Source organism: Lissotriton vulgaris, chromosome 4_1 (genome assembly GCF_964263255.1).
Source record: "Lissotriton vulgaris chromosome 4_1, aLisVul1.2, whole genome shotgun sequence".
In the NCBI taxonomy this organism is placed as follows: Eukaryota; Metazoa; Chordata; class Amphibia; order Caudata; family Salamandridae; genus Lissotriton; species Lissotriton vulgaris.
In genome coordinates, this window is record NC_141691.1 from 2,012,612,114 (window position 1) to 2,012,638,040 (window position 25,927).

The window sequence follows — 25,927 nt, forward strand, 5'->3', positions numbered from 1 at the left end:
CGCCCTATTGAAGGAAAGGTCAGACAAATCTGAATACTCAAAAGCAAGAAACATCTCCCACCCGATTTGGTAGCGTTCTTCATTATCTGGCGCCTCCTCGTTGGGCCGGTGCTGCAATCCCTCAGGGCGCTCTTGCTGGAAATGTCTTAGATGTTAATTGCCTGTTATGAACCTAAACTGAGGGTTCTAAGAGTGTAGATTGGAAATGTGAATGGATAGTATTAAAAATGACTAAGTTACCTAATAATTATTAAAGTGGTTTCTCCTGTCATGTTTAAAAACTATGTGAAGCAATGAAGGAATATATGATTCTTTGAATATACACCGATACTTGTTTTAAATAAAAAAAGTTCAACATGTTTTTAGTCAATTTAGTAGTCATTATTGATCCAGGCAATTCGCCAGGACTGTAGTGAACCTAATCTACATCGGATTGGGTTGATGAATATTGATAGTTGCCCTATCCAGGAGTTACCCAACTTGTGTGTTGAAATCAATACCTTCTGTAAACTAGTTCTATAGAAATAGATCTGACCCTATCGGAAATTAAATCTTGCCCCTTAGATATTGCAGAGGAACCACGCTATGTGCAGCGTACAGGCATCCAGCACGGGATAATACCGGTGACCTACCCCACTCTGCAATCCTCAAGGTCATTATTGAGTGGCCCGTTAAAATTTCCAGGATTACCATCACCAATGGTCACAACAATTCTGGAAGTGGAGAAATCAGTGGGTTTACAAGATTTTCAGGAAAAAAATACAAGAATGTGTTCCCATGCTGATTTACACATTATTTCCCCCAGGAGTTTTACAAGGAGATTTTGTTAAAAAACTTCAATTTATCAGTCGTATGGGCCGGGTAACAGCTGCTACAAGGCCCTTCTGAATTAACGGACCACTCCTAAAGATGGTGTTCGTGTCTTACATTTCTCCTTCAACTCCACCACTCCTTTAGGAGGATGCTTATATGCATATACCATCTTTTCTGGCAGATGTAATCCCAGCTAGTCTTTTCCCGTCTTCTGCCTAGCACCATTATTGTTATTTAGTGGATGAAGAGTTGCTGTTATGGACAAACATCAGAGCCGAAGCCGAGGAACGATATGAGGCACTATGCACATTTAAGCACTTTTAATAGAGTACACTATAGAAATTTGAATTTCAAACACATTTTTAACTTTACTCCAATAAAACTAATCCGAAATATGACATTGTCTTCAAGAGAAAAAATGCAACCAGAGAGAATGTATCATCCACATTTAAATTGGACTGTCAAGCAACCACTCCCCTCTTCCACATCAGTTACCATGTCTGCTTAAATGTGTAATAGGAAGAATGCATCGTTTGGGCTATGATATGGATTTTATCATTTGGGCTATTTGTATAATGCCACGCCTTACTCTAAGCCCACTCCTTTTCATTCATGACACTTGCCCTGAGGGTCATCAGAATCCCTCATCTTTATTCAGGAGGTCTACCTATTATCTCTAGACAATCACTGAGAAGAACAGTCTAGAGAGACAGGTGTTACTGTGCAATATCTTTAGGTGCTATGCCCTTATGTGGTTTCTCAATCGATTTTGTGGCGCCTCTTAGCTTACAGAGACAGGCCCTCATTGACAGGTCAGCAATACAAAAAATGTTGCAGGATCTTAACAGCATAAATGACATCACAAGAGACATGTAGATTAGTTACCTCCTCAGACTTTTTCTGCAGCAGCTCAGCTTCTCTCTTAAGTTTCTCTTTCTCATTTTCCAGCTCAGCAATGGCTTTTCTAAGGTCCTCTGCCTCCTTGTCACTTTGCTGCCTCTGGATCTCCAGCGTGTGCACAACTGTCATCTTCTCCTTGGTCGACAGCTCAGTTTGGTGAAGCTTCGCACTGATTTCCTCGGCTTGCTTTCTGAATTTCTTGGCATCCTCCTCAGCCTTTGCCTTGGCTTTATCCATCTCCAGGACATGTAGCTTGAGGCGCTCTGCCTCAGCAGTGATCTCAAGCTGGCGTTTCCTTTCTGCCTCCAGTGTCTTCTGGAATCCCTCAGTCTCCTCGGTTAGGAGTTGCTGCATTTGCTCCTTGTCCTCTTGGTACTTCCTTGCCTGTTCCTGCGCCAGGTCCTTCTGCTTTTGTAGCATCTCAGCCTCAGCTTTTAGTCTGGTAGCCTCCTGAACGGCTTGCATTTTCTCCTTCAACATCTTCTCAGCTAGTGCCCGTTGATCAGTGAGGTCATCTTCTGCCAGTTTTCTCATGCGGGCTGCCTCCTGGGCCTCTATGCTCAGACGTGCTGCCTCTTCAGCAACCTGCTTCATCTTTGCAGCCTCCTCCTCTAGAAATTTTTGGGTGCTATCTTTATCTTTGGTGATGAGCATTTTATTTTCCTCCTCAATTCGGATTTTCAGTTTGATGAGCTCCTCCATCTGCACCTTCACCTTGAACAGTTCTTCTTCTACTAGTCTCTTCTGCCGGATTGAATCGGTCACCTCTTCCTTCAATCTCTGAAGCTCATCATCCAAAATAGCCTTCTGATGGTCCGTCTCGTCCAGCTGCAGCTTAACTTTGGTCAGTTCCTGCTCTACTTGGTCTTTCTGTCTCAGTGTCTGCTCAGCAAACTTCTTGTGCTTTTCCATTTCCACATCAGCTAGCTGCTTCTGCTTGAGGGCAGCCTGCTCCGCTTGGGCTCTCTTGGCAGCTTCCAGTTCTGCTTCTTTTCTGAGCTTTTCCGCATCCTCCTGTGCTTGAGCTTTGGCCTGGGCATCCTCTTCTGCCCGCTGCTTCAGGCGCTCTGCCTCCTCGACCTGCAAGCGGCACATAGCGGCATCCTGTTCAGCTTTCATGCGCTGGTGCTCTGCCTCCTCAGCTGTCCGCTTGGCTTTCTCTGCCTCCTCTTTCAGCTTGTCCAGTATGCTTTGCTCCTCTCTCCTTGTTTGCATGAGCTCTTGCTCCTTCTGTTGCACCACGGCAAAGTGTGCCTTCTCTTCCGCTTCAATTTTCTTGTAGGCTGCTTCTTGAGCCAGCTGGATCTGCCTCTCGGCTTCCTTTTCTGCCAACTCTTTTTGCCTCTTGGCCTCCTCTGCCTTCACTTTCAGGCGCTCCACCTCTTCCAGAGCCAACTTGCGTTGCCAGGCAGCCTCTTGTTCAGCAGCAAGAATCTTCTTTACCTTTTCCTCTGCTTCCTTTCTGCGTTTCTCCTCTTCCAGAGCCAGCTGCCTCTGCTTCTCTGCTTCTTGTTCTGCCATCTCTTTGCTGCGCTGTGTGTCATCAGCGATGTTCTTGAGCTTGTTGAGCTCCAGTTCCAAGTCTGATTTTCCCATAGAGGCCTTCTCAAAGTTGATCTTGAGAATGCGAATCTCCTCTTCTATGACACGTCTGTGCTTAAGGCTGTCTTCTACAATGGTCTTCTGCCTATCTAGTTCATTTTCAGAGGATTTTTTCAGTAAATTGATTTTTTCTTCAATATCCTGCTTGTGCTGGGTTGCCTGTTCCTCTAGGAGCTTACGCTGGTACGCTTCATCTTCAGCCAAGCGTCGAAGGCGTTCGTTTTCTGCCTCTTTTTCCTTTAGGGCAATTTCTGCCTCTGTTTTCAATCGGGTGGCATCGTTTATGGCAGCAAGCTTCTCCTTCAGAATACGGTCAGCCTCGGCACGCTGTCGGGTTGCTTCTTCTTCAGCTATTTGGCGTTGCCTCTTGGCCTCTTCTGATAATGCTCGAAGCTTGGCTGCTTCCTCTGCAAGCTCTCTGAACTTGCTAGCTTCAACCTCCAATATCTGCTTTGACTTCTCAGTGTTAGACTTGGAGTCTTCCTCTGCCTTTGATTTGCTCTGCAAGAGGATCTCCATTTCTGCCCGCACTCTAGCCAACTCCTCTTCTAGCTCCTTTCTCTTGTGGATCGCCTCATTCACCTCAGACTTGAGACGATAGAGCTCCTCTTCGAGGAGAAGACGCTGCTGCTCACCATTTTCAGTTTCAGCCTTAAGGCGAATCAACTCCTGCTCTGCAGAAAACTTTTGTTGTGAAGTACCTTCAGCTAGTCTCCTTTGCTTCTCTAGCTCCTCTTCAGCAAGTTCCTTTTGACGCAGGGCAGACTCTTCAGCCTTGGCCCTCTTACGGGCCTCACGCTCTGCATCCTCTTTCTGCTTCTCAGCTTCCTCTTGTGCAAGGGTCTTCTTATGCGCAATTTCCTCTGCTTGAAGTCTAAGACGCAGGGCTTCATTTGCCTTCTGCCGCCATTTTTCCAGTTCCGTCTCAGATTCTTCCCTGGCCCGGTCTGCCTCCTCCTGCTGTTTCTTCAGGCGCTCCGCCTCTTCCTGCAAGTGGGTAATTGTGATGTGCTCCTGCTTGAGAGACATCTCCAACTGGGCTGTCTTTTCTGCAAAAGACATGCGCTTGCTTTGGAGCTCTGCTGCAGCACTCTGCTGTGCCACTTCTTGTGCCACTTTGATCTGCCTTTCCTTCTCAAGCTCTGCCTGTTTCATTCTTCGCTCTGCTTCCTCAGCCTGCATGCGGAGCTGCTCCAGGTCAGCCATTGCCCTTTGCTTCTCTCTTGAAGCTTCCTGCTCTGCCTGGATCTTGCGCTTCAGCTCCTCCTCTGCTTCACGCTTTTTTTGTGACTCCTCCTTGACCTGCTTTCTCAGACGTTCTGCTTCCTCTTGTGCAAGCCTCTTTTGCCTTTCAGCTTCTTCTGCCCGGGCCCTCAGTTCACGCAGCTCATCCTCTGCACCAGCCTTTTGCTTCTCAGTTGTTTGCAGTTGAATACGTATGATATGTATCTCCTCCTCGATTTTCTTGCGGTTGTACTCTGCCTCCTCAATCATTTTGTCCTTGGTGGTGATGGATACATCTGAATTCATGCGCAACTGCTGCAACTCCTGCTGAATGGTGGCCTTCTGTTGCTCTGCCTCCACTGCCACTAGCTGCCTCTTGCTCACTTCTTCCTGCATGAGCAGCTGCAGCTCTCGGGCTTCCTTCTCAGCTTCTGCTTTTGCCTTGGCGTAGGCCTCTGCCTGCTGCCTTTGCTTCTCCAGCTCAGCCTCTACCTCAGCCAGCCTTATTCTGTCCTCCACCTTCTGCTTCTCTGCATTTTTCTGAATGTTTGGAAAACCGATGAGATGTGAGGAGGGTAAAGGAGACAAAAACAAATATGGAATAAAATCAATATTTGATGATAAACTCAAATCTAACCAACAGAAATTTTACAAGGTCAAAACAAAATGGTTTGAAAGGTGCATGGAACATTAGACAGACTCCGTACATGACCCTAAGAGGTGCCTGGGTGAAAATTGTGTAAGACATACAATAAACAGATAACCAAAATATAACAAACTACATGGCTTTGGGTAGAGTTGCTGTGATGAGTGTGGTGAGAAGCGCAATACTCAGAGCAGATCTGCAGGGCACGGCACAAGGAACACCAATATATGCAAACACATCCAAGTGAAATGAGTGTTGGGTAGCAGCTGGTGCACATTATTGGATAAGATAACAAGGTCAACACAACCCTTAACAGGACCAGCTTGCACGCCTGTCACGTCTGAGAGGGCAAAACACATGGTAGGGGAGAAAGAAACAAAGAAAAATGTTCCCTCATTACTGAAGTGCCTTGTGTACGAGGTGAGGAGTTTGAAACATTTCCCATGCAATTAGAGTGTGTTGAGGATTATGCAATTTGCATGGCATTGTAATTGCTGATTTTGAGGCTAGTGGTAAATTTGAAAATTGCAAAGAGGAGGAATGGAAAAGCAGAAACAAAGGTAAAAGCAAGTAAAGTGTTGAATAAGAGGCAAAGGAAATAGGATGAAAATGCAGCATTGAAGCACGCTCAACTTTCCCAAACTCATTAGACCATTCCTAGTTTGTGTGCAGATTATAAGAACAAGATATTAGTACCATTGTAGTTGGTGCTTTACCTACAGAGCTGCATCGGGAGTACAGGTGGGACTCCTTTTGACTAGGAACATTTCTCAACTCTGTTCAATTAGCTTTCATGGACTGAGGGTAGGACCTTCTGATGTTTTCCTTACTGTGTGAGCTCTATGTTCATCACAGGGCTGCTCTACTGACTGTTTGCTCTGGACGAAGTCTTTTGAATAGTGCTTCACTCAGTGATGCGTGTGTTGTACTTACGGAGTGTACACCCCAAAGCCTTCAGTCGGGCTCTATACCATGTTAACAGCTGGAGGCACTTTCTCTGGAGAGAGGCCTAAGAAGAGCTGAACCTGGGAAGTTGCCTCATTTTAGCAACTGAACACTGACCATGGGAAATGATCCCACTATCCGACACAACAACTGGAGGAGCTTGATTTAATTGGATCAAAGACAGGTTGATCACAGTAAATCTCTCTCTAGTATAGCATCAAATAGGTCTTTGTTCAAAGAAAGACAACAGTGAACATCAGACACTACCACATTGTAGCAAATGGTGGGGAATCATCAAGAAAAAGACGTAAAACTGACCAATCACGGAACATGACATAGCACTGAAAGAGACAGCCTCTGGAGAAAGACAAAAGTCAGACTCTGTATCTGAAAATACATTATTATAGTAACCAGAGAAGCTAGATCCAGATCAAAGACTAACTAAAAATATCACTTCATAAAAACAGGATGACAGTCATCTGGAAAGATGGCAAAAGTTATGTTTATCTAGAAAATGGCCAATGACTGATAAGGCGTAGGACATGACACAATTAAAGTACGTAAAGGAGGTTTCTCCTAGGATCAAAGAAGAACCGGCCCAGCATATAGACCCATTATGAGTTAGAATGGCAAAAGATTGACTGGGCTTATAAATTGACCTTATGGCAAGTGGAGAAGTTTAATCTGGAAAAAGAACAAACAAGACTCAACGTAGGAAATCACTTGATTATAGAACCCGCAGAGGCTCTTTGCTAATAAAGGCGAATGACTTACTGGAGATGGGAAACAACATCATTGTAACAACCGGGGAAGCTTTCAACAGGGAGAGAAAAGTGCAGAATAGATATCTTGCCTTACTCTGAGCAAAGACCTCTACATAGGAAACTCAATAGCAAATGGGAAGGAAAATGTAACTTAACAAAATGAGATGCTTCTTCTAAAGTGAAAGTTGTAACTTTTAATAAAGTCTTCTACCTTCAGATTCCCCACCTTAGAATATTTCCCAAGCGTCCAGATTTTGAAAGTATGAAACATCTGCAGTATTGGCTGACAACCAGCGATTGGGTAAGCAGCAGACCCCTCCCGGTCTCCTACCCAGAGCGGACTGTGGTGTCCGATGCATTGCTTTGGGCTGAGGAAGCCATCTGGTAGAGGTGGAGATCAGAAGACTATGGCCTCCGTCGGAATCGTAGCTCCACATCAACCTTCTGGAACTGAGAGCGATCCGCTTGTCATTGAAAGCCTTCCTTCCTTCCTTGTATCAAGGTAAGGCTAGTTCTAGTGTTCACGGGCACTATCACCATGTGTTATTGAAATAAGCACGGCCCAGTGGGTTGATTTTTTCACCACCACCAAAAACACGCAATGTCAGATATCCTGCTAAAACTCAGCCGTTAATGCCATGCAAATCAAAAACAGCGACTACATCCGGAGGTATCACAGGGTTTCTTCCTAGGAAGTGGATTATCTTGGGTTGATTTTTTCACCACCACCATAAACACGCAATGTCAGCACTTCTGTGGGTTGGAGTTTTCAAAGCGGCTCTCGCTTTTAGGCACATTCTACTTCGAGTGGACTTTGAGACTCCTATACGCCATACAAGTCATTCTAGTGGCTCCGGATTGGGCACAGAGAGTATGTTTTCCAAAATGTCTGAGCATAGGTACTGTTCCTCCGGTCATGCTGCCCCTTCAGAAGGATTTCCTGTTCCAGCAACAGAGGAGGGTCCAGCACCTGAAAAGATGCATGCTTCACGTTCATTCATGGAGATTGAGCAGCAACAGTTGAGGGTTTCCAATATTCCTTATGAGGTCTATGATGTCATCTTGGCGGAACTCCACTAAAACAGTATGCACCTGCATTGGGATACATGTGTGGTATGGTGTTCCTCCAGTCATGTGGACCACCTTTCTGCACTGCTGTCAAACGTGCTGATGTTTGTTCTATATTTAACCTGCCAATGTTTTGCACTGGGCATTGTTAAAAGTTACTTGTTGGATATTTTGGCTTTTCTGCAGTTGCCTGATCACCCCTTGTGTTCAAGCCACCAGTTTTGATTCGTTTTCTGAGAGGTTTGCAAAACTTATTACCTCCTACCCCTTTCTTGGTGCCCCAATGGGACCTCAATCTGGTCCTAACATTTCTCATGTGTTCCCCCTTTGAGCCCCTACACAACTGTTCTCTGCAGCTTTTGACTTTCAAAATGGTATTTCTAGTGGCCATTACATTGGCCAGGAGGGTCAGCAAGCTACAAGCTCTTTCGTTTCAACCTCCGTATACCAGCTTTTTCCTCTGATAAACTGGTCCTTCGGATGCATGCCACCTTCCTGATGAAGGTTGTCAACCCATTTTATGTCAGAGTTTCACGCTGCCTACTTTTTTCACTCCACCGCATCCTTCCAAGGAGGAGGAAAGACTGCATTGCCTGAACTAAAAAAGCGCTCTTTCTTTCTACTCTGATCGCACCGAAGACCATCAGGTGGACGATCAGCTCTTCACTGGGTTCAATGGAGAGAAAAAGGTCAAGACTCTGCAGAAGCACACCTTATCTGGATGGATTGTGCACTGCAGAAAGATCTGCTACAGATTAGCTAAGAAGCAGCCTCCTGAGAGACTGCAGGCACATTCTACCACAGCCAAAGCCCCTACTATTGATTTAGCATGCAGTGTATCTGCCCTAGACATCTGCCAAGCAGCTGTGTGGGCATCACTCCATATGTTCCCGAAGCACTATTGCTTGGACTGCATGCTCGTCAAGACAGGAACTTCCCTTGTTTGCTCCTCCAGGATTTTCTGGAGTAAGCCAGTTCGCAGAACCACATGTGGAGAGATATTGCTTGGGTATCTATTCCAAGGTGAGGAATCTGTCTTACCTTTAGTAATGTCTTTTCAAGTAGAGACTATTTAACCGCAGAGTCCTCACTGACACTGCCCCTCCCTTCCTGCTCTACGAACTGGGGTTTTGATCCTGAAAATCCTATTAGACACTGATCAAACATTGGTTTTTATGTGGCTCTGCGTTTTTGCCATGGAAATAGTTACAAAAGAAACTTATGTTTGTGCATTGGGGTGGAGCTTATATGGGCACCATGGGGTCACTTCAAACTCAGACGATGCCACCTTCTGGCACGCAGAGGTACTGCTCAAGATTTTCCAGTCTGAAGCGCTGGGAATATTCTAAGGTGAGGAATCTTCAGTTCGTTAGACTCTCTAACAGAAATGGCATTACTGAAGGCAAGTAACTTGTACTACAAGGTAATAAAGGAGTACTGCCTCAAACGGACATTAATTCCCCACTCACTCTTTGTTCCCCACATCTTTGATTGTCAGATCACAGGTAGAAGGAACTTTGCTCACAGGAACCTCACTTCAGGAGAGCAACATTACAGTGGTACAAGTATCTCAGGTGCAGGCAGTGAGTGTAGAGGAGTGCAGTCCTGTAGCGCTTTTCCATGCCAACCTGCCACAGATGTCATCAATGGGCTTACTTGTGCTAGATAATAGTGGTCCGGCTTAAAAAAAAAAATTCTGATTGACGGATGCGACTGGTCTGCAGCCAATTATAAATATAAGCTTTTCACCACTTAGACCTCTGAACATTAAGTCCAGAGGAAGAAAAGGCATGTGAGGCTGTAGCTGTTTCTTTTTTCGAGTGTTAGGCCTACTCTAACTATAGGCAGTGTATTTATGAAGTTCACTTTTGCTAACTTTGAAGTTTTTTTAAGCATTCATACACTTCAAAAACTTTACAAAGCATAGAGCTTGTTAAAACCTTGCAAAAAGTAGGTTCCGCGGGGCATGAAAGAAAATTTGCAAAACCAATATTTTTCTAGACAAACCGGAAAAGCTAAAAAATAAATGTGCATACCCTGAACTGTAAAATGAGGTTTTAGAGCATGGTCGAGGTAAAACTGAACTATAGGCCATCCAAATTTGAAGATAAATCATTATGGTATGTGTCAGCTCTTTGTGTCACTGAACCACATCCGACAGCTGAATATCATGATTGAAGATAAAAAAAAGGGGGCTTGGATTTCAATTTCAGAGACCACTGTCTATGTGGTTAGTTTACATTAAAAGTTATACACATTTTCAACTCAGAATCCCTGTATTTATATAAGATCAAGAGGTTATAATTGCAACAAAGTCGAATAGGAGTACTCCATATAGAAATATGGATCAGCCAATACAAAGTGATTGAATTATACACCCCCTCGTCTAAACGCACATGGAAAGGTAGAATGGGACAATGACACAATCACCGGATGCAAGGGAAGAGACGTGCAAGCTGCTTCTGCCATGGCAAAACAATGAGGAAATGACTGATGGAAAACAAAAGAAAAGGATGATAGTGGGCGAATTGCATGATGGGAAATGTGCCAACAGGCATGCAAGCAAGGAGTGGAGTACCTGGTGCCTGAACGCCAGTCGTCGTGGGGAAATATTAGCTTTTTTAACTAAACAGTTTTATTTTATGGAAGGTATTTTTAACCCTTCCTTTCTCCTTAAAACCATACAAATGTTACCATTCAACAAAAACACTTTTGGAAAGCATCTCAGATCCAAGGGCAAAGAAAAGGAAAGAAAACAAAAGGAAGAACAGATGCAAAAGTTAGAGAAAAGTTAGCATAAACTAAAATGAAAACCAAACTGTTAAATATTAGAAATCCAGACACATTCGCATTTTCTGTATTTGGCAAAACCTTTAATTGTCTTCCAAACACATTCACTCATTAACATGTTGCTAGAATACCGACAGTCGGACAGACAGTTTTGGCTGCATATTTGCTTTTTTGGGGGGTTTGCACTGAGGAGATGTGGGACTAAGTAGGTGTTGCATAGCAAGAGTAACATGCTGGAGAAGCACAGAGAGGATGGTGTATCTGGGAAGTGTCTTGCAGTCCAAAAAATATACACTGCAAGTTGATGCACATTGGTGTCCCAACCGTCAGCCTGCAGCAAATTGCGAGCAGCCCTTAATTGTGCAATCCTAGGGCTCGATATGCTTAGGAGCATCAGATCCACAACACCACGAGCATTTGATTCATGGATAACAGCAAATGCAGGTGAGATCACTTCACCAGGTCACATTCTGCACTGAAATTACAAGCATTGGCGGTGTGGAAGTAGGGATGGCAGTACTACTCACTGGAGGGTGGCTAGCGACAATGACTTGTAACTTCTGCATCATGCCTAAAGATGATGAGGAGCATCTTGAAGCAGAAATGGAGTATATGATATGTCATCATGAAAAGTAATGCAGAATGTAGGCACAAAAAAGTATTGACAAGTTTTGCTTGGCCACCAGCACCCTCCAGTGCAGGCCATACATCAACATCGATTGGCCTTTGCTTACATACCTCCTCTTCCTCTAGTCGTCCCAGGGTCACTGTGATGAATTTGATGTACTGGCTCGTGAGGGTGGTGAGCTCACTGTACCGTGTCCGTAGATCCACATACTGAAACAAAACAGAGCAGACCAGTTTTTAGTCATAAATGCAGAGAGGTGTCAATAGGATTTTTGCCACAACAGAAGATACTGTGTATGTCAGGGAAGTCAGTAATAGCTGGTAGCAAGAATGGTGCAGAGATAACACTCAAGGATTTTCTGATACAAGTCTTAAGAACTTCAAGAGGCTGAAATATAATACAGCTCAAGACTACTACCAGACTTACTTTCATCTTAATGGCAAAGTGTGTTTCATGGAATTGGCTTGAAGACTTCAAAAGTCAGACGGCACTCTGAGAAGAGATGCAAAACTTGGCTTGTGTGGCAGTGCTCTGATGACTTGCAGTCGGAAGTTCCCAACAGATAGAGGGCAGTTTTAATAATGAGATTGTGTATGTGTTAGTTATGTGCAACAAGTGTGTGTATAACAGATAAGATGAAGAGATTCCGTAGTTGCACGCCTGGCAGTTTAGTTCTCGATTGTTTTCTGGACACAGGCGTCTTCGCGATTGATCTCCTGGCTCTCACCTCTTGGATGATGTTGTCTGATGCCGACTGTACTTTGGCTTTTTTAGCTGGAGAGGCTACAGGTTCTACTTGAGCTTTGTATGTTACCAACTGGAGCTCATAGTCCTGTAACACAAAAGAAAAGACAAAGAAAATATGAGCAACAAATCAGATACCACCAGTCCCTCAGTACATGGGGGTTAGGAGTACCTTAAAATGGAGAAACAGGTGAGCAGTCCATTTGATGCCACTGACATTAAGCTGTTCTAGTGTGGAAAGTAAAATAGGAGGGAATGTGGCACATAGATGATTTACCGGGCCTATCAAGGATACATTTATCCTGCTTTCCAGCCTAGTTGCCCCTTGCCGATCTACTTGCTGGGGCCAGGCTAAAGTCATCCCCAGCAGTTATACATCCTGTGTTAATCTTACAGTATCTAGGCTAGCATTATTTTTCAATAGTCTTAACAGCTTATATGAAGCAGGAGTCATTCTTCAGCGGCCTACATGGTAAAATCCAACTAGAGTTCTTCTCCAATAGTTCATCTGGCATCTCTGCGATAGACCTATTCCTCAAATTCCCTCTTTAGTATGGCATTATCCAATGTAGAGTGATTCTTCAAAAATATCTTATTATGAGGATAGTAGACTTATTATACATGTCTATACAGCACTATATAGGACAGAGTAATTGCAGGACTGACCATCTTTTGCATGATGTACAGCCAGATGTTTCCCGTACCTGTTCTGCTGGCTGTAGAACTCTGTGCACTTTAAGCCCTGCTAACCAGTGCTAACCTGCTTCTCCTTTCAACATGATGACATTTGTATACATATGATTGGTATATATACACCTTATCTATAGGTCGTTAGCTTATGGCAGAAAGTGTAGTCAGGGTCTGAAAGTTAAATGCCACCAGTGAATTGCAGCACCTATTGTGCCGTTCAGAGGATTGGCAGTACAAACATGGTTTCAGGCCTACTAGTGTAGCTTGACTGTAGCAGTGTAAGACATGCAATTGATCTGTCAAAATAAACCCTTTCTAAATAACAATGGGTCACCCCTACGTATGCCTTATTGTCCACAGCGAGTGTGTTTCCAGAAGTTGTTGGACTCTATACTGTTGGGCGTAAAGTCTTGATTTTTGCAGAAACCATTCATGGAACACATTGTAATATTGTCTAAAGTCCTAGACTCAAATTATCCTTGGTACTGGAGATCAGTGAGGTGCCTCCGCCCAAAGATAAAGATACTTTAAAGTCATTCCTTGGGATGAGTGAGTATTATTCACGGGCATGCAGGGATATGCACTTGTGGTCCAACCCTTGTGCAAGCAGTTGCAAAAAGGAGAAGGGTGTGTTTGGGACTATACAGTTGCTCAAGCGTTTGAAACCATTAAGAATTTGATTGTAAAGACTCCAACCCTATCTTCTTACAATTTTGGTTGCAAATGTATATTCATGGTAGATGCCAGGTAGTTTGGGTTGGGGGCATTTTAATCCCAAATGGTCCAAGGCGATGAGCTTACGATTGCCTCGCTTCGGGATCATTGCTTCAGGCGCAGACACGTTATAGCACAATCGAGAGGGAGGCATTAGCTTGCCTGTGGGCAATTGAAAATTTTTAAACCTTCCTTTGGAGCACGCATTTTGAACTTTGCCCAGACCATAAAGCTTTTCTTCACATGCTTAATGGTAACCGCTATGGCAAGGCATCTGCCAGACTATTAAGGTTGTTATCACGTTTACAGGAGTATAACTATACCATCACTCATATTCCTGGAGGCTTAAACATGAGAGCAGACTGTCTCTCCAGGTTGCCATTAAATATTATTGATGCAAATTATGACAAATATGATGTGGAGTGCATTGCGGCCACTTTGAATTATGTTTTATAATCCTCCTTGGATGTGGTTTCTTTGCGTGATTGGATGGATGCATTTAGCAAACAGGAGGTATTATTGTTAGTGATAGATTTTGTTTCTAAAGGTTGGTCCAGGGAAAGGTCCCTTGCTTCGCCTCTTAAACCGTTTTCTCAGGCTGAAGGGGAACTGTCTCTGGTCAATGGGGTTCTAATGAAAAATTATGTTTGTATTCCAACATCCTACTTATGAGAAAAGCTAATTGAAGCAGCTCATCAAGCCCATTTAGATGTGGATGGCACTTAAAACAGTTGTTTTGGTGGCCATCCATGGACTCCCGAGTCTCACACTGGGTTTCCAAATGTGACACATTTGTTATCCGAGAAACACTGGACAAACATTAAACACCAACTCACACAGCCCGACTGCCAGATGATGTCTTGTCCAAAGTAGCTCTGGACTTGGTTGGTTCTTTTGAAATGCTTCCTACTGATCAAAAATTTCTTGTAGTCCTTATTGACTATTTTTCAAATTGGATATATTTTGTTTTCAACGTATCCACTGTCAATGCTATTAAATTCCTGCAAAAAATGTTGATATAAAGGGCCAAGGAAATTAGTCACAGACAATGGTACCTACTTTATCTCATCACTCATGAAGAATTTTATTGATCGTTTCCACATCAAGCATTTGAAAGTAGCACTCTATTCTCGTACCTCAAATGGTCTTGTGGAGAGTATGTATGGGTTCCTCAAGGAGGGTATTCAGACTGCAGTTGCAAACAAAGTACCTGGTGAGGTTGTCTTAAGAAAAAAAGGTTTGAGCATACTCTGTCACTCCCCACAGCACTACGTACCACTTTGCATGTTTGGGAAAAAGACACCCAAATGTGAAGCCTGTCCTCTTTGGATCAGAGACTTGGTAGCCAGAGAAAAAGGTTGTTTATGTGATCCCACCAATGTTGATAAGAAAGAGTGTCTGCGACGCAAAAGCATCATAAAAAGTATTATGATTACGCACATGGAGTTAAAAGTTGCTGACTTTTAAGTTGGCGTTTGGGTAATGATTAAAAGCCCCAATAGGATCAGGAAGGGAGAGACCTATTTGTCAGCTCCAGTAAAGCTAACCAGAGTAGCTAAAGATTCGGTTCTCGTTGGAGGCAAAGGCTGGTTGAAAAAAAGAGCTTTGTTTAATCTCGCTCCTGAACAGGCTACGAAAATAAGCAAACTTAATCGCAACCTTGATACGGACGCTTCTTGGTTTGGTATCTCATGATGATGTGAAAGCTGGTCTGTCCGGGTCTATTCAGTGTGGGACTCCTGAGCCTAATTTGCCTAAACCTGTTTTATCTGAGGATGCACTCGATTCAGACTTTTGCAGCACCACTAATTCTATTGAATCTTTGGCTTCTGAGAGGCAGTCACGTAGTGCAACTTTGCCTGCAAGGTTCAAAGACTTTTACAAGATTGATGTAATTACTTTATAGACTGGTCTCAAATCTGTAACACATGGTTTAAATTATTTAATTTCAATTATTTTATCTTTCTTTCTCTAAAGGGGGAGACGATGTAGTGTACTATTTGGTAGTCCCTTCTCTACCTTTATCATGGGGTCATGCCAGTGAGCTCATGACACCCTGTAACATTCATGTGTGTTCTGGGTCCATGGTTCTGAGTTCATTCTCCGTGCTTTCTAACTCCAGCTTTACCATCTGGAGTTGAGAACTACTGAAGGAATGATCTGCAGGACGTGGGCTCCTTTGCTGTAATAAAGTAATCTTACTTTGCTTCAACTACGCTGTTCCAGTCCGTTCTGTTAATCTGCACCTTATTGCCACAGGCAGTCATTCTCCACAAGTATATGTAGCTTCATCCAGAACAAAATCATTATCGCCAAATCTATCTGACACTATAAAGACAAGCATCCTACTGGCCCAGCTTACTTTACATGAGCAGATTAGCATCATCATCATCTAAATTTATGTAGCCTTGCTAAATGAAGTTTAGGCTCCTCCAAGTCTACACACTTAGTCCTAACTATAAATATCCACTGCCCCTATTTACACAGGTTGACCTGGCAATAGTTATCCACAACAGATAATACCTTTATACCAGGCAGTTTATAAGCCTTGATACTCTACACATGCCGGCCAAGATTATTCTCGCCCACTGATGGTACAATCAGAGCAGGCAATTTATACTGCACAAATTCCAATCAGATAAGAGTAATCCTTTTCAAAATTTCACACAATTTGGAGTAATTATGTACATGCTCTTGCATAATCCAAATAATCTGGATAGATGAGAGACATCCTTATTCAGAGTCTACGTACTATAGACTGCTGTCAGTATCCATCCTCTCCAATGTATGTAGTGTGACCAAACATGTCACTGCCTGCAGAGTTTATGCAACTTGACACTCGGTGGCCATCCTCCAGCATAGACGTCACTACCATGCTAGTCAATAATTAATTCAGATGATCTCTAATTTACACAATTGGGCCGACACACATAACACCTCTCCTAAATATAATTTCACCAGTCAAAAGCTCATGAGCTAAACAATTCTACACAATGTGCCCACACTCAAGATATCCTCTCTAAACTTTACAATATGACCAGACACAACAATCAACCTGCTGCCCAGTGTCCAGCCCTGTCAGTTTGCTGTTGGTGATCAATTATTTCTCAGTGTTCCTGGAAAGAGCTTGATCTAGATTTACTTTTTTAATCTGCTCAGAAATGCAGTTGCAAATGTGAGTCGTGAGCTGTAGTACGACATGCTTCTCAGAAGGGGCCAGCAAAGGCCCATACCATAACTCAACATTTGAAGCCAAAAGAGGAAAACCTCCTGGGCAGACCCAGTAGATTCAGGTCCCTCGCCTCAGCAGGGAAAACCTATTCCATTGAATACAACTCCTACAGGGAAAACGTGAAGGGAGTTAAGTGAAAGTGCAGAAAAACGATCATGCTGTTTTCTGTGCTGTTATGTAGGAAGCCCTTTTTGCCTGCACTGCTGATCTTCATTACAACCAGAAAAGCACATCAGAATTGACCTGATCACCATCTCCAAAGTCACTTGCAAACACTGACTCCTAAGTATAAGTAGGGGTACTTCCCACCCCATCTCGCTGCCTCACCGGGGTGCATGCATTAGCATTTTCAACCTTTGCAGCTGGCCTTCAAGGCAGATGTTTCTGGTCATGAATTTCAGAGATAAGGTGCCGATCTGATGTATTCCACCAGGTCGCACAGCACATTATGACGTTTCTGAGTATTGAATGCTTTAATAAATAGGATGAATGGGAATATTTGTATTGCAGCGGAAGCACCACACTGATAGCGCTGAAAAGGCTTAGAGCACATTAGAAGAGGGTTATAGACCCGCACAAGTGTTCATAAATAGGAATGACACAATAGGTCTCCAGCAGATATTTTCCATAGAACCCAGTGACAGGAATAGCTCTTCTTGGGATACCACAGGCATTGACCAGAAGGTGAAAGCGTAAATCCTAGTGCCGAAACATCAAGATACTCTTTGTGTTTTCAGGGATTAGCCTGAGCTAGTGCAAATTAGTCTGCCCGAGGCTCTCCCTGTCATGATCCTTAGTCTATTAGTGCAGTTACTACATGTGCACACTCCATTTCTAGCACCACAGCTGTGAGTGGATGGATCACTCACCTTGATGGCATCGATGAATTGCTTAGCATACTTCTGGCACTCATCTACCTTCTCGCGGTTCTTTTCACTCTCTTCCAAAAGTTTCTGTGGGAAAACATTAGTGCAAAGTATGTGAGTGGCAGCCTGCCTTAAGTTGTAATAGCTATCATTAGGTGGAGTGATCACCAGAAGGGAGGATAGGCTAACAGATATGAAAAGGCCCCATGATACACTGGAGAACAAAACACATCACCACAGGGCACGAGGTGACATCAAAAAGCAGGATAGGATACTGGATGGCAGGTGGGGTCAACAGAGGGAAGGACGCAACGCAAGTTAGTAGGATATGACCGTAGAGCACAGGATGGGAGGCAGATGGGACACGTATAGCATGGGATATCAGCGGGCAGAATAGACCACCTGATATAGGATGGGGACCAAAGGCTTGACGAAGCAGAACTAGGCAGACAAATTCACTGGATGAAAAGATGGGTAAAATAAACATGAGGATGGCTAGCCAGAGTATACAGTCATCACTAGAATGCTAGAGTGACACACAAGAAGAAAGCATATTACAAAAATATAGGGTGAGATCCCAAAGAATCAGACAGGCAGGCCCCTGTATGGTAAGATGCGTGCCTTCAGGATAGGCAAAACACTAGGTAACATGATCCGGTCAGATTAAATAAAAGAGCTGCTCTTAGGATAGCATTGGTCCCTTAGAAGGTGGATAAGGCTCCCAAGAGGTTTTGACTGATTTTCAGATGGCAAGCCAGTGTCTCAAATGTTAAGATTGGTTCCTACATGGGAGGAGGGTCTCCAGAGGGTTAGAGGAGTTCTGTAGGGCAGGCTGTAGTCATTACTTAAGAAGGCTTTCATTAGTGTGTGCTATGGTCCTTACCTTCTCCTGCATGAGCTGCTCCCGCACAGTTTTGATGTTTGTGATTGGCACAGCCTGAATCTGTTCTTGTCTCTGCTTCGCATCCTTGAGCCACTTGATGAGCCAATCATAGCTCTCACGGTAATAGCGCAGTTGACGGCCCAGTTGATCCAGCTCGCGCTGCCGCAGGTCGATCTGTACCAGAATGGCCTGCCAGCGCTCCAGTAACTGGTTGACACGCTCCCGGTAGCGTTCGAGATCTGTGTCGCGCTCGGTGTGAGTGCGCATCATCCGCTCATTCACCTCCTTCACTTTGTTGAGGTCGGTCTCCAAGCTGCTGAAGAGTGGTTGGTGTCCTTCCACCTGGCTGCGCAGTTTCTGTAGGGGAAGTACAATGGTTCCGTGATGAAGACGAAAATGACTGAATAAACACTTAACACTCTACTTCTCCAGTCATGGAAAGTCTATAGTGACAGATTAACAGGATTTTTTAGGGCGTCAGAGGTTTTGAGCGGACCAAGCTGTGGCTATGCTATATGATGTCAGGGTAATAGATCCTTTGTTGACCCTGTTCGTAAATGCCCACAAAACGAGAAATACCCTACACTGACAAATCAAGCAGAATACAAGATTATTTGAGCTGACCCTGAGTGGCAGTTCCAAAAGCTGGAGGGGGGATGAGTAAGGACTGGAGAAGCTCATGGTGGGATTTTAAGCTCATGGTGGGATTTCAAGAAGTGTGTGTAGGCATATTTGAGAACTGGACTGTGTTTATCTAATCCACTTTCTCCATCAAACTGAAAACATATTCCCTTCTACTGTCAGCATGCTGAAAGCGAGGTTGATTACAACCCTTGGTCCCATTGCACACCTTCAGCTCAGCTTTGTTTTCCTCAACCTCGCGCAGGTCTGCAGGGACACTGTGGACATCTTTCAGTTGGTCCTCGTAGGTCTTAACCACCTCTTCGGCACCCACTGTGCTGCGAATCACTAAGTTGATGGTCTTCAGCCTGTGCAGAAGGAAGGAGGAAAACGTTAGAGGCCAGGACCGTGGGCAGGAAGAAGAGTACAGCAGCCAGAGCGCGAGCCAAAGCTACAGAAGCAATGGGCCACCCTGGCCAAGAGTCAGTTGCTGTTTTTAAATGCCAGAATACCTTTTCAAAGATTGCCAGTGCCTTGCTCTAAGCAACTTTGCAGCCTATGAGGGAGCTGAAAGAACCATGTGGCCAGGCACAATTATAGCAGCCAACAATGACCAGACCAGTGAAGGAAAGTACTGTAGGTAACCTTTACATTCTTCTTCCCAGAACAGTTACATCCTCTTTGTCTCAGTAGAAGCTCTTCAATAAAGATCTCTCAGTAAACCATTGCACACACTAATGCCATGCAAGCTGTGTAACACTCGGAGTGCCATCTAGGGTTTCCTATACCAGAGGTCAGGTTCTACCCACCAGTGCAAAGTCAAATGTTGTATCTTAAAGGTAACATCACTTTCCATTCCCAAATGCCCCGAGAGTAACTGTTACTTAAAAAACGTAAGATGCTAAACCTGATCAGCAAACAAAGGAAGACCAGTGCCGGAAGATAGTTTTAATTGTATTTAAGTGTGTGTGCTGAGCAGCTTCCACAGCAAGGCCCCGCATGCGTGTACAACATAGTGATATAGGGTCATTCTACATACCATATATTAGTGGGGATAAAATTGGGCACGTGCAGCAGGTCTGAAGTGGGCGAGAGTAGTATCAAAAAGTGTGATAGATAAAGCGCATTAGTTTCTTCGTTAACTGTCAGTTTTTGACAAACAGGCCCCTTGGGTCTCCAGCTTTACCTTTTCATTTCAGTTTGCTGTTTTTGTCATACAGAGTGATCCAGTCCCACTTCCAACCACTCCAATTGGAAGGGCAGAAAGAACTGCTGCACCTGCAGATTCTGATCTAAGGCATGGGCACCATCGCAAAGACTCACTTTTCCAGGTAGATGGCAGAGAGGCTGTACACCTGGTCCATCTTCTGCAGGGTGATGTCCAGCTCAGACCTCAGCAGCGGCGCTGAGCTCGACTGCTCCGACTGGGCCAGGACCTTCTCGGTCTTCTCACTCACTTTGCCTAGGTTCTTCTTGATCCCGTCCAACTCAAAATGGATTTGCTGCGGAATGTATAATAACAGGTCATGAAAATAAAAAGAGAGCTGGAGAGAGGGTGTAAATCTTTATCAAGTATTGGCAGAACCAGTAGGCCAGGAAGTGGCAAGCTGGTGCGATTGGTATTTCTTATTATTGTGAGCATATGCCACAAAGATATAACAAGGCAGAAAAAAGAAATTAAAATGCCGGCATTTTAATGTGGTGGCCACATGCTTGCAATCAGGGGCGGCTCTAGGCTCATGGCGGCCCTGGGCAGGGAGCATAGGTAGGGGGCCCCGGAAGAGGGGGTCCAGGCTGGGAGGAGCGCGGAGGCCAGTGAAGAGTGGGGGGGTCAGAATGTTTGGAAGTGGAACAGAGCCGGAGGCCGCCAAATCCCTGCCAGGGGCCGCCGCGCAAATATGTATCCATCTTCAGAGGATTATTATATTAAGGATATATATTGGCGTGGTGGACCATAGGGTTTGGTGGCCATGTGCAGGTGCACACCTTGCACATGCCAAAGGCCGCCCCTGTAAATCCACATTAAAAAAAATGAACAACCACATGGTACAGGTGCTTACCAGTAAAATGTAAAGAATCCTTTTAGTCTTAATTGACCATCAAGGAAAATAGGATTCTTAGTGGCACAAAGAAAAGGGGACTTGAATAATTATAACACAAAAAATGGGTTTAAACACACAAGTATAAAAGGATGGAAAGATAAAAACCATTAACAAAGTAAATTATTGGCCCAGCAGCCGTGAGAATGAAATCACGTTTTTTTTTGGCAGATGTGCACATGTGATCAAGCAAAACGCCAACACTTAAAGTGCAAGAGAACCATTGGCTGAAGCGGGTACCCCCCTTTCTGTATAATATATGTTGTGGTGGGTGGAAACCAAATGTGAATGATAGTTGAACAGACGAATGCATGGAGAGGGCAAATCTAAACCTCATTTATGTATACCTTTTTATTTTATACTTTTTTTAATTACACGTGCTTGGCAAGACAGCCCAGCCTGAGCTGTCTGTAGGTCAGTACTATTAACTAGGTTGGGGCGGGAAAAAAGTAAATGGGATTGAGGGAGGGACTGAGAAGAACAGATGGGAAGTGAAAAAGCGAGAAGAGTTGAAGAAAAAAGGAGAAAGCCCCACAGAGACAAAGGGAAAATGAAATGATGAGAAGGAGGGCTGAAAGGAAAGGAAGGGGTTTAGAAGAAAGAGGGCAACAAAGTTGGAGAGAAGGGACAGGATTAGAAAAAATGTGAAGGTCAAAAAGAAAGAACGCAAGAAAAGGGAGGGACAAATGGATATGGAAAAGGGAGACAAGGGAGATGAATACAGATGGAAGTTAGGTGAAGAAAGGGTGAGGGGAAGGTATAAGAATTAAGTGAGGATCACAGGTTAGGAGACCAAGAAAAGAGGAGAATAGGCAAAGAGGAAGAGACAGCTGAAAAGGGAAAAGAAAGGGCCAAATAACAAGAGGTAGATAAAAGAAGAGTAATCGGCGACAACAGAAAACAAGGGAGCCCACGGACTGTTCATTGAGGTGAAGATAAAGAGGGGTAGGTAGAGGTATAGCATACAAATAGAATTCAAGAAAGGGCTAATTAGCAAGGAACAAGACAATGGGAGCAAGGGAAAAAAATGAAAAAGAAGAACTGGTGAGAGAGGCCTTCCTGCCAGCGTTTCAAAGGGAGGGTGAGAACATTCTTTACAAAATTAACCTCCCATTATCCTCATCCTCTGCACTAGGACTATGTCACGAGCTGGTCCCAGTCATGCAGCTTTGCTGCCAGTGTGCAGAGGCGTGGACCCTACCTGCTGGTCAGTGATGCGCTGCGAGCACTCTTTCACGGGGTCCTTGTCGATGGGCGAGCGGATCTTGTGGATAGTGCGGGACTCGCAGCCCTCCAGCTGCAGCTGGATGTCCTTCAGCTGAGAGATGTAGTTCTTGCAGGTGGACTCATCCTGCTCGCCTGATGGAGGATCAGAGAAATGGGAATGTGTGAGTCTCGGTCAAAGACCGCTTTGCCTTATCTGTCTTTCTGGGCCTCATTGGTATTACTTTGAGCCTTGACTCTCTTATGGATGTCTTTTGAGCTATTGACGCACTGTTGACTCTTCTGATACATGTGCATGCTCATTTTTGCAGCGGATCACTAGTCCGGTTAATTAAGTTTGCCTGAGTGTAAGTGTGGCTCAGTGATTAGGTGAGAATGCTGCTTTCTGTGCTGCCTCATGGTAGCTCTTCCTACATTCCTACATTCCATAGAGGCCCATTATCATGCCACACTGTACCGCTTCTAACTCAGATGTACTTTTAACTCGTGCTCCATTACATGCGGCTCATGTGTGCCACACTATAAATCTGTTGACTGATGCAAGTCCTTGCTTGGATTGGCGAAACATAAACTGTGCTTGAAAAGTTATATAACATTAAACTTCAGAGTTTGTTAATGTTGTAAATCTTGGAAACCTTCACTTGAAAAAGATTTTGTTTGCAGAGGAGGCTTTTGTGGAAGAATTTCCTGGTAAAAATTTATTGTGAGCGTTCTTTCACCCAACAGTAGTTTTAGCTGATTTTTTTTCTGCAAATGTTATTTTTGCTCTTTTTTTCTGTAAATTTCAAATTTGGAACCTCTGCAAATGCTGCAAAATTTGCAGCGTTTTGAAGCAAAAATTCACATTTGTGAAGTAAAAACTTTCAGAACTTTCCACAGACTCTGTCACTGCCCACGTGTTTTGATTAGCTCATCTTCATCTCTCTTCTATTCCACAACAACAATCTGTTAGACCATATGTGTCCTCCCCAGACCAACCCTACCTTTCTCCAGGCCACGAAGCAGCAGCTCGTATTTCTGAGTGCAGGAATTGTACTGTCGCTCGATCTGCATGCGGTCATCCGGGAGGAAGTTTTCAGAGTCCTGGCTGTCCCGCATGAACTCCTGGTAGTGCAGCTCCAAGTTGCGCAGGATCAGTGTGTACTCTTCAGTAGTCATGGTCCGGAACTGGAAAAAGAACAAACACTCATGTAGAATGGGCCAGTTTTTGCCATAGTGTACAAATCAGAGAGGGGTCCTGAGAGTGTATGAAAATAACTCCCAGGTGTGTGGAGCACTACTGGTCTGAGGTGTCCTTTAGTGATCATGTCTCTTTAAAGGAGATGCACACTTGTGTCCTGTAAGGTGTAAGGGTATATGTAATGGGTGCACTTTTGAACTTTGTTTTTCATGTCTGTCTCGTATGAGTGTGTAAAATCCGATGTTATATACATGTTATGTCACAGGAATTTGTGTGACTGTGTCACTAAGCATGTCTCACAAAGGACATCAAACTGGCCTTCACGTGCATTTTGTGCATGCATGCAAAACTGCTGCGAGTGTGTAAGAAAACATGTTTAATATAAGTTAGTGTGTTTTTGTGTGCACTTTTACATGCACACATACAACTAGATACTTCAGTGTGCCTTTCTGAATCCAGGTGCCCTCACTGATTGCTGTGCCAGCATTGACATTGAATGCCTCAGGTAGCCAGTTGGTGGGTGTCTGACAACCGCTGCCTACCATTGCATACTCACTGTGATATGAGACCAAGACTGGATCTGCTGGATGTCCCGGGTCAGGTACTGCCAAGACAGCAGACTCTTCATGTCAATGTGCAGCCGGTGCCAGAGCGTGAGCAGGGTCTGGTGATTACTGTCCAGCCTGTGGATGAGGGAGAGAGTCACTACTGGCTTCTATAAAGTGACTTTCAGGAAAGAAGGCGACTTCAAGGAGTATGGAAATATTATTTACCTCCAGCAGCAGTATTGGTGCCCCATTCGCAATACTATGATATCAATCCAACAAAAAACTAAAACAGCCGGTCGGGCGTGTGTGTAATCAGGCCATTTCCTTAAATGCTCTTAAAAACCACCATGCCCCTTGACCTTCTTTCATCTTCATCTTTAGTGTCATAGCATATATCTGTGTTACACTTAAATGTTTTGACCATCATTTTTACAGATATTTCTTTATTGTGGAAGGTGGAGCTTGAACTTGTCCTGAATACATTGTGTGAATCTTTTATGCATCAGAACCAATGCAATGTCGTAATGCAAAAGTATTTTGTAAGCATCATGTGGCAGCTTTGCAGGTCTCTAGTAGATATGTAAAGTTAAGCAAAGCTACTGTGGCTGCCCGTACCTTTTTGTGTACAGAAGCTTAGGGGTTTCACAATAGAAGCCTCTTCATCTGCAAGCCATGAGTAGAGTCTAGCTAATGCATAACAAGGTTTGATGTATTCAATAATCCCAGCTGAAAGGTCAGATTGGACAATACCCATCAAAAGATCTTTCTGCTAATATTCGATGCATTGGAAAGAACACTGGTAGTGTGGTAGAGCAACTGACACCCAGGGCGGCTACTCCGCTGAGGCGGAGGAGCATTGCCGCATTGCTCTCAGAGCAGGAAAAAAGAAACTGATAATAACAAAGTTATTATTTTATTTTTCTTCGCTACGGGACTGGGCTAGGGCAGGTGTCAGAGCTTGGGAGGAATGGTTCATGCACACTTCAAGTGCACATGATGGTTTGACCTGCCGTCTTGGGCTGGCCAAACAGTCCTGCGCACTTTGCATGTTCCCCACCAGGCTTTTATACACACCCGGTGGGGAACATGCACATGCTCCCTGTCCCCGTCTGATCGCCGAACCATGGCCCTCACTTAGATCAATCACAACGCCGAATTGCAGGGCTGTAATTGGATTAGGGAGCCTGTGTGCTTCCGCGACTGGGACTCGTTAGGAAGCAACGATGGAGGAGAGACTGAGGCGGCTGCGAGGAGGTGTCTTTTTTTTATGTCCTTTCCTTCTCTTTGACGGGTATTTACTTTAAATTGGAACCTCCATGGTGAGAAAGCCAATGCATCTCTCAGTACTCTTACCACCATCCGATCCAATGTCAGCAATGGATAGGATAGCTCAGTGGGAGGCGTGCCTGCCCGACACCTTCAGGCCACAGGTCAGATCTTGGTATCAACCGAGATTTTCATTATTGCACAGTACAGAATACAGGTACCATTGAGTTGCTTAATAGCGGTGCCTATTAATAAGGCACTTCAAGACGATTCAGGGTGCAGTGAGTAATTTACCTAATCGCGCAATTCCTCGTTATTCTAGCTTCAGATCATGGTCCCATCGGAAGCTGCAACTTAAGTTGCCCGCAAAGTTTTTCTCTACACCTAGGCCATGCTCCTCTAACATAAGATTTCTCTGCTCCTACTGACTTAATGTCTGCTCTGCTTTCAACAACTGATGTGTTTTCCCCTTGCTCACAA

At 44.2% G+C, this 25,927-nt stretch overlaps 1 protein-coding gene across 11 annotated transcripts in view; it reads right to left on the reverse strand.

The window, feature by feature from the left end:
- Window positions 1-25,927, reverse strand: part of PLEC (plectin) — a 624,446-nt gene that overhangs the window by 52,591 nt on the left and 545,928 nt on the right. For all 11 annotated transcript variants that reach the window (XM_086966398.1, XM_086966400.1, XM_086966394.1 and 8 more), the window contains 10 exons: window positions 24,190-24,316; window positions 23,437-23,620; window positions 22,431-22,588; window positions 20,454-20,632; window positions 19,360-19,498; window positions 18,510-18,866; window positions 17,630-17,713; window positions 12,108-12,212; window positions 11,491-11,589; window positions 1,699-5,079 (listed from right to left, as the gene is read on the reverse strand). In XM_086966398.1, coding sequence (XP_086822524.1) covers window positions 1,699-5,079; window positions 11,491-11,589; window positions 12,108-12,212; window positions 17,630-17,713; window positions 18,510-18,866; window positions 19,360-19,498; window positions 20,454-20,632; window positions 22,431-22,588; window positions 23,437-23,620; window positions 24,190-24,316 — 4,813 coding nt within the window. The remainder of the gene's footprint in view (window positions 1-1,698; window positions 5,080-11,490; window positions 11,590-12,107; window positions 12,213-17,629; window positions 17,714-18,509; window positions 18,867-19,359; window positions 19,499-20,453; window positions 20,633-22,430; window positions 22,589-23,436; window positions 23,621-24,189; window positions 24,317-25,927) is intronic.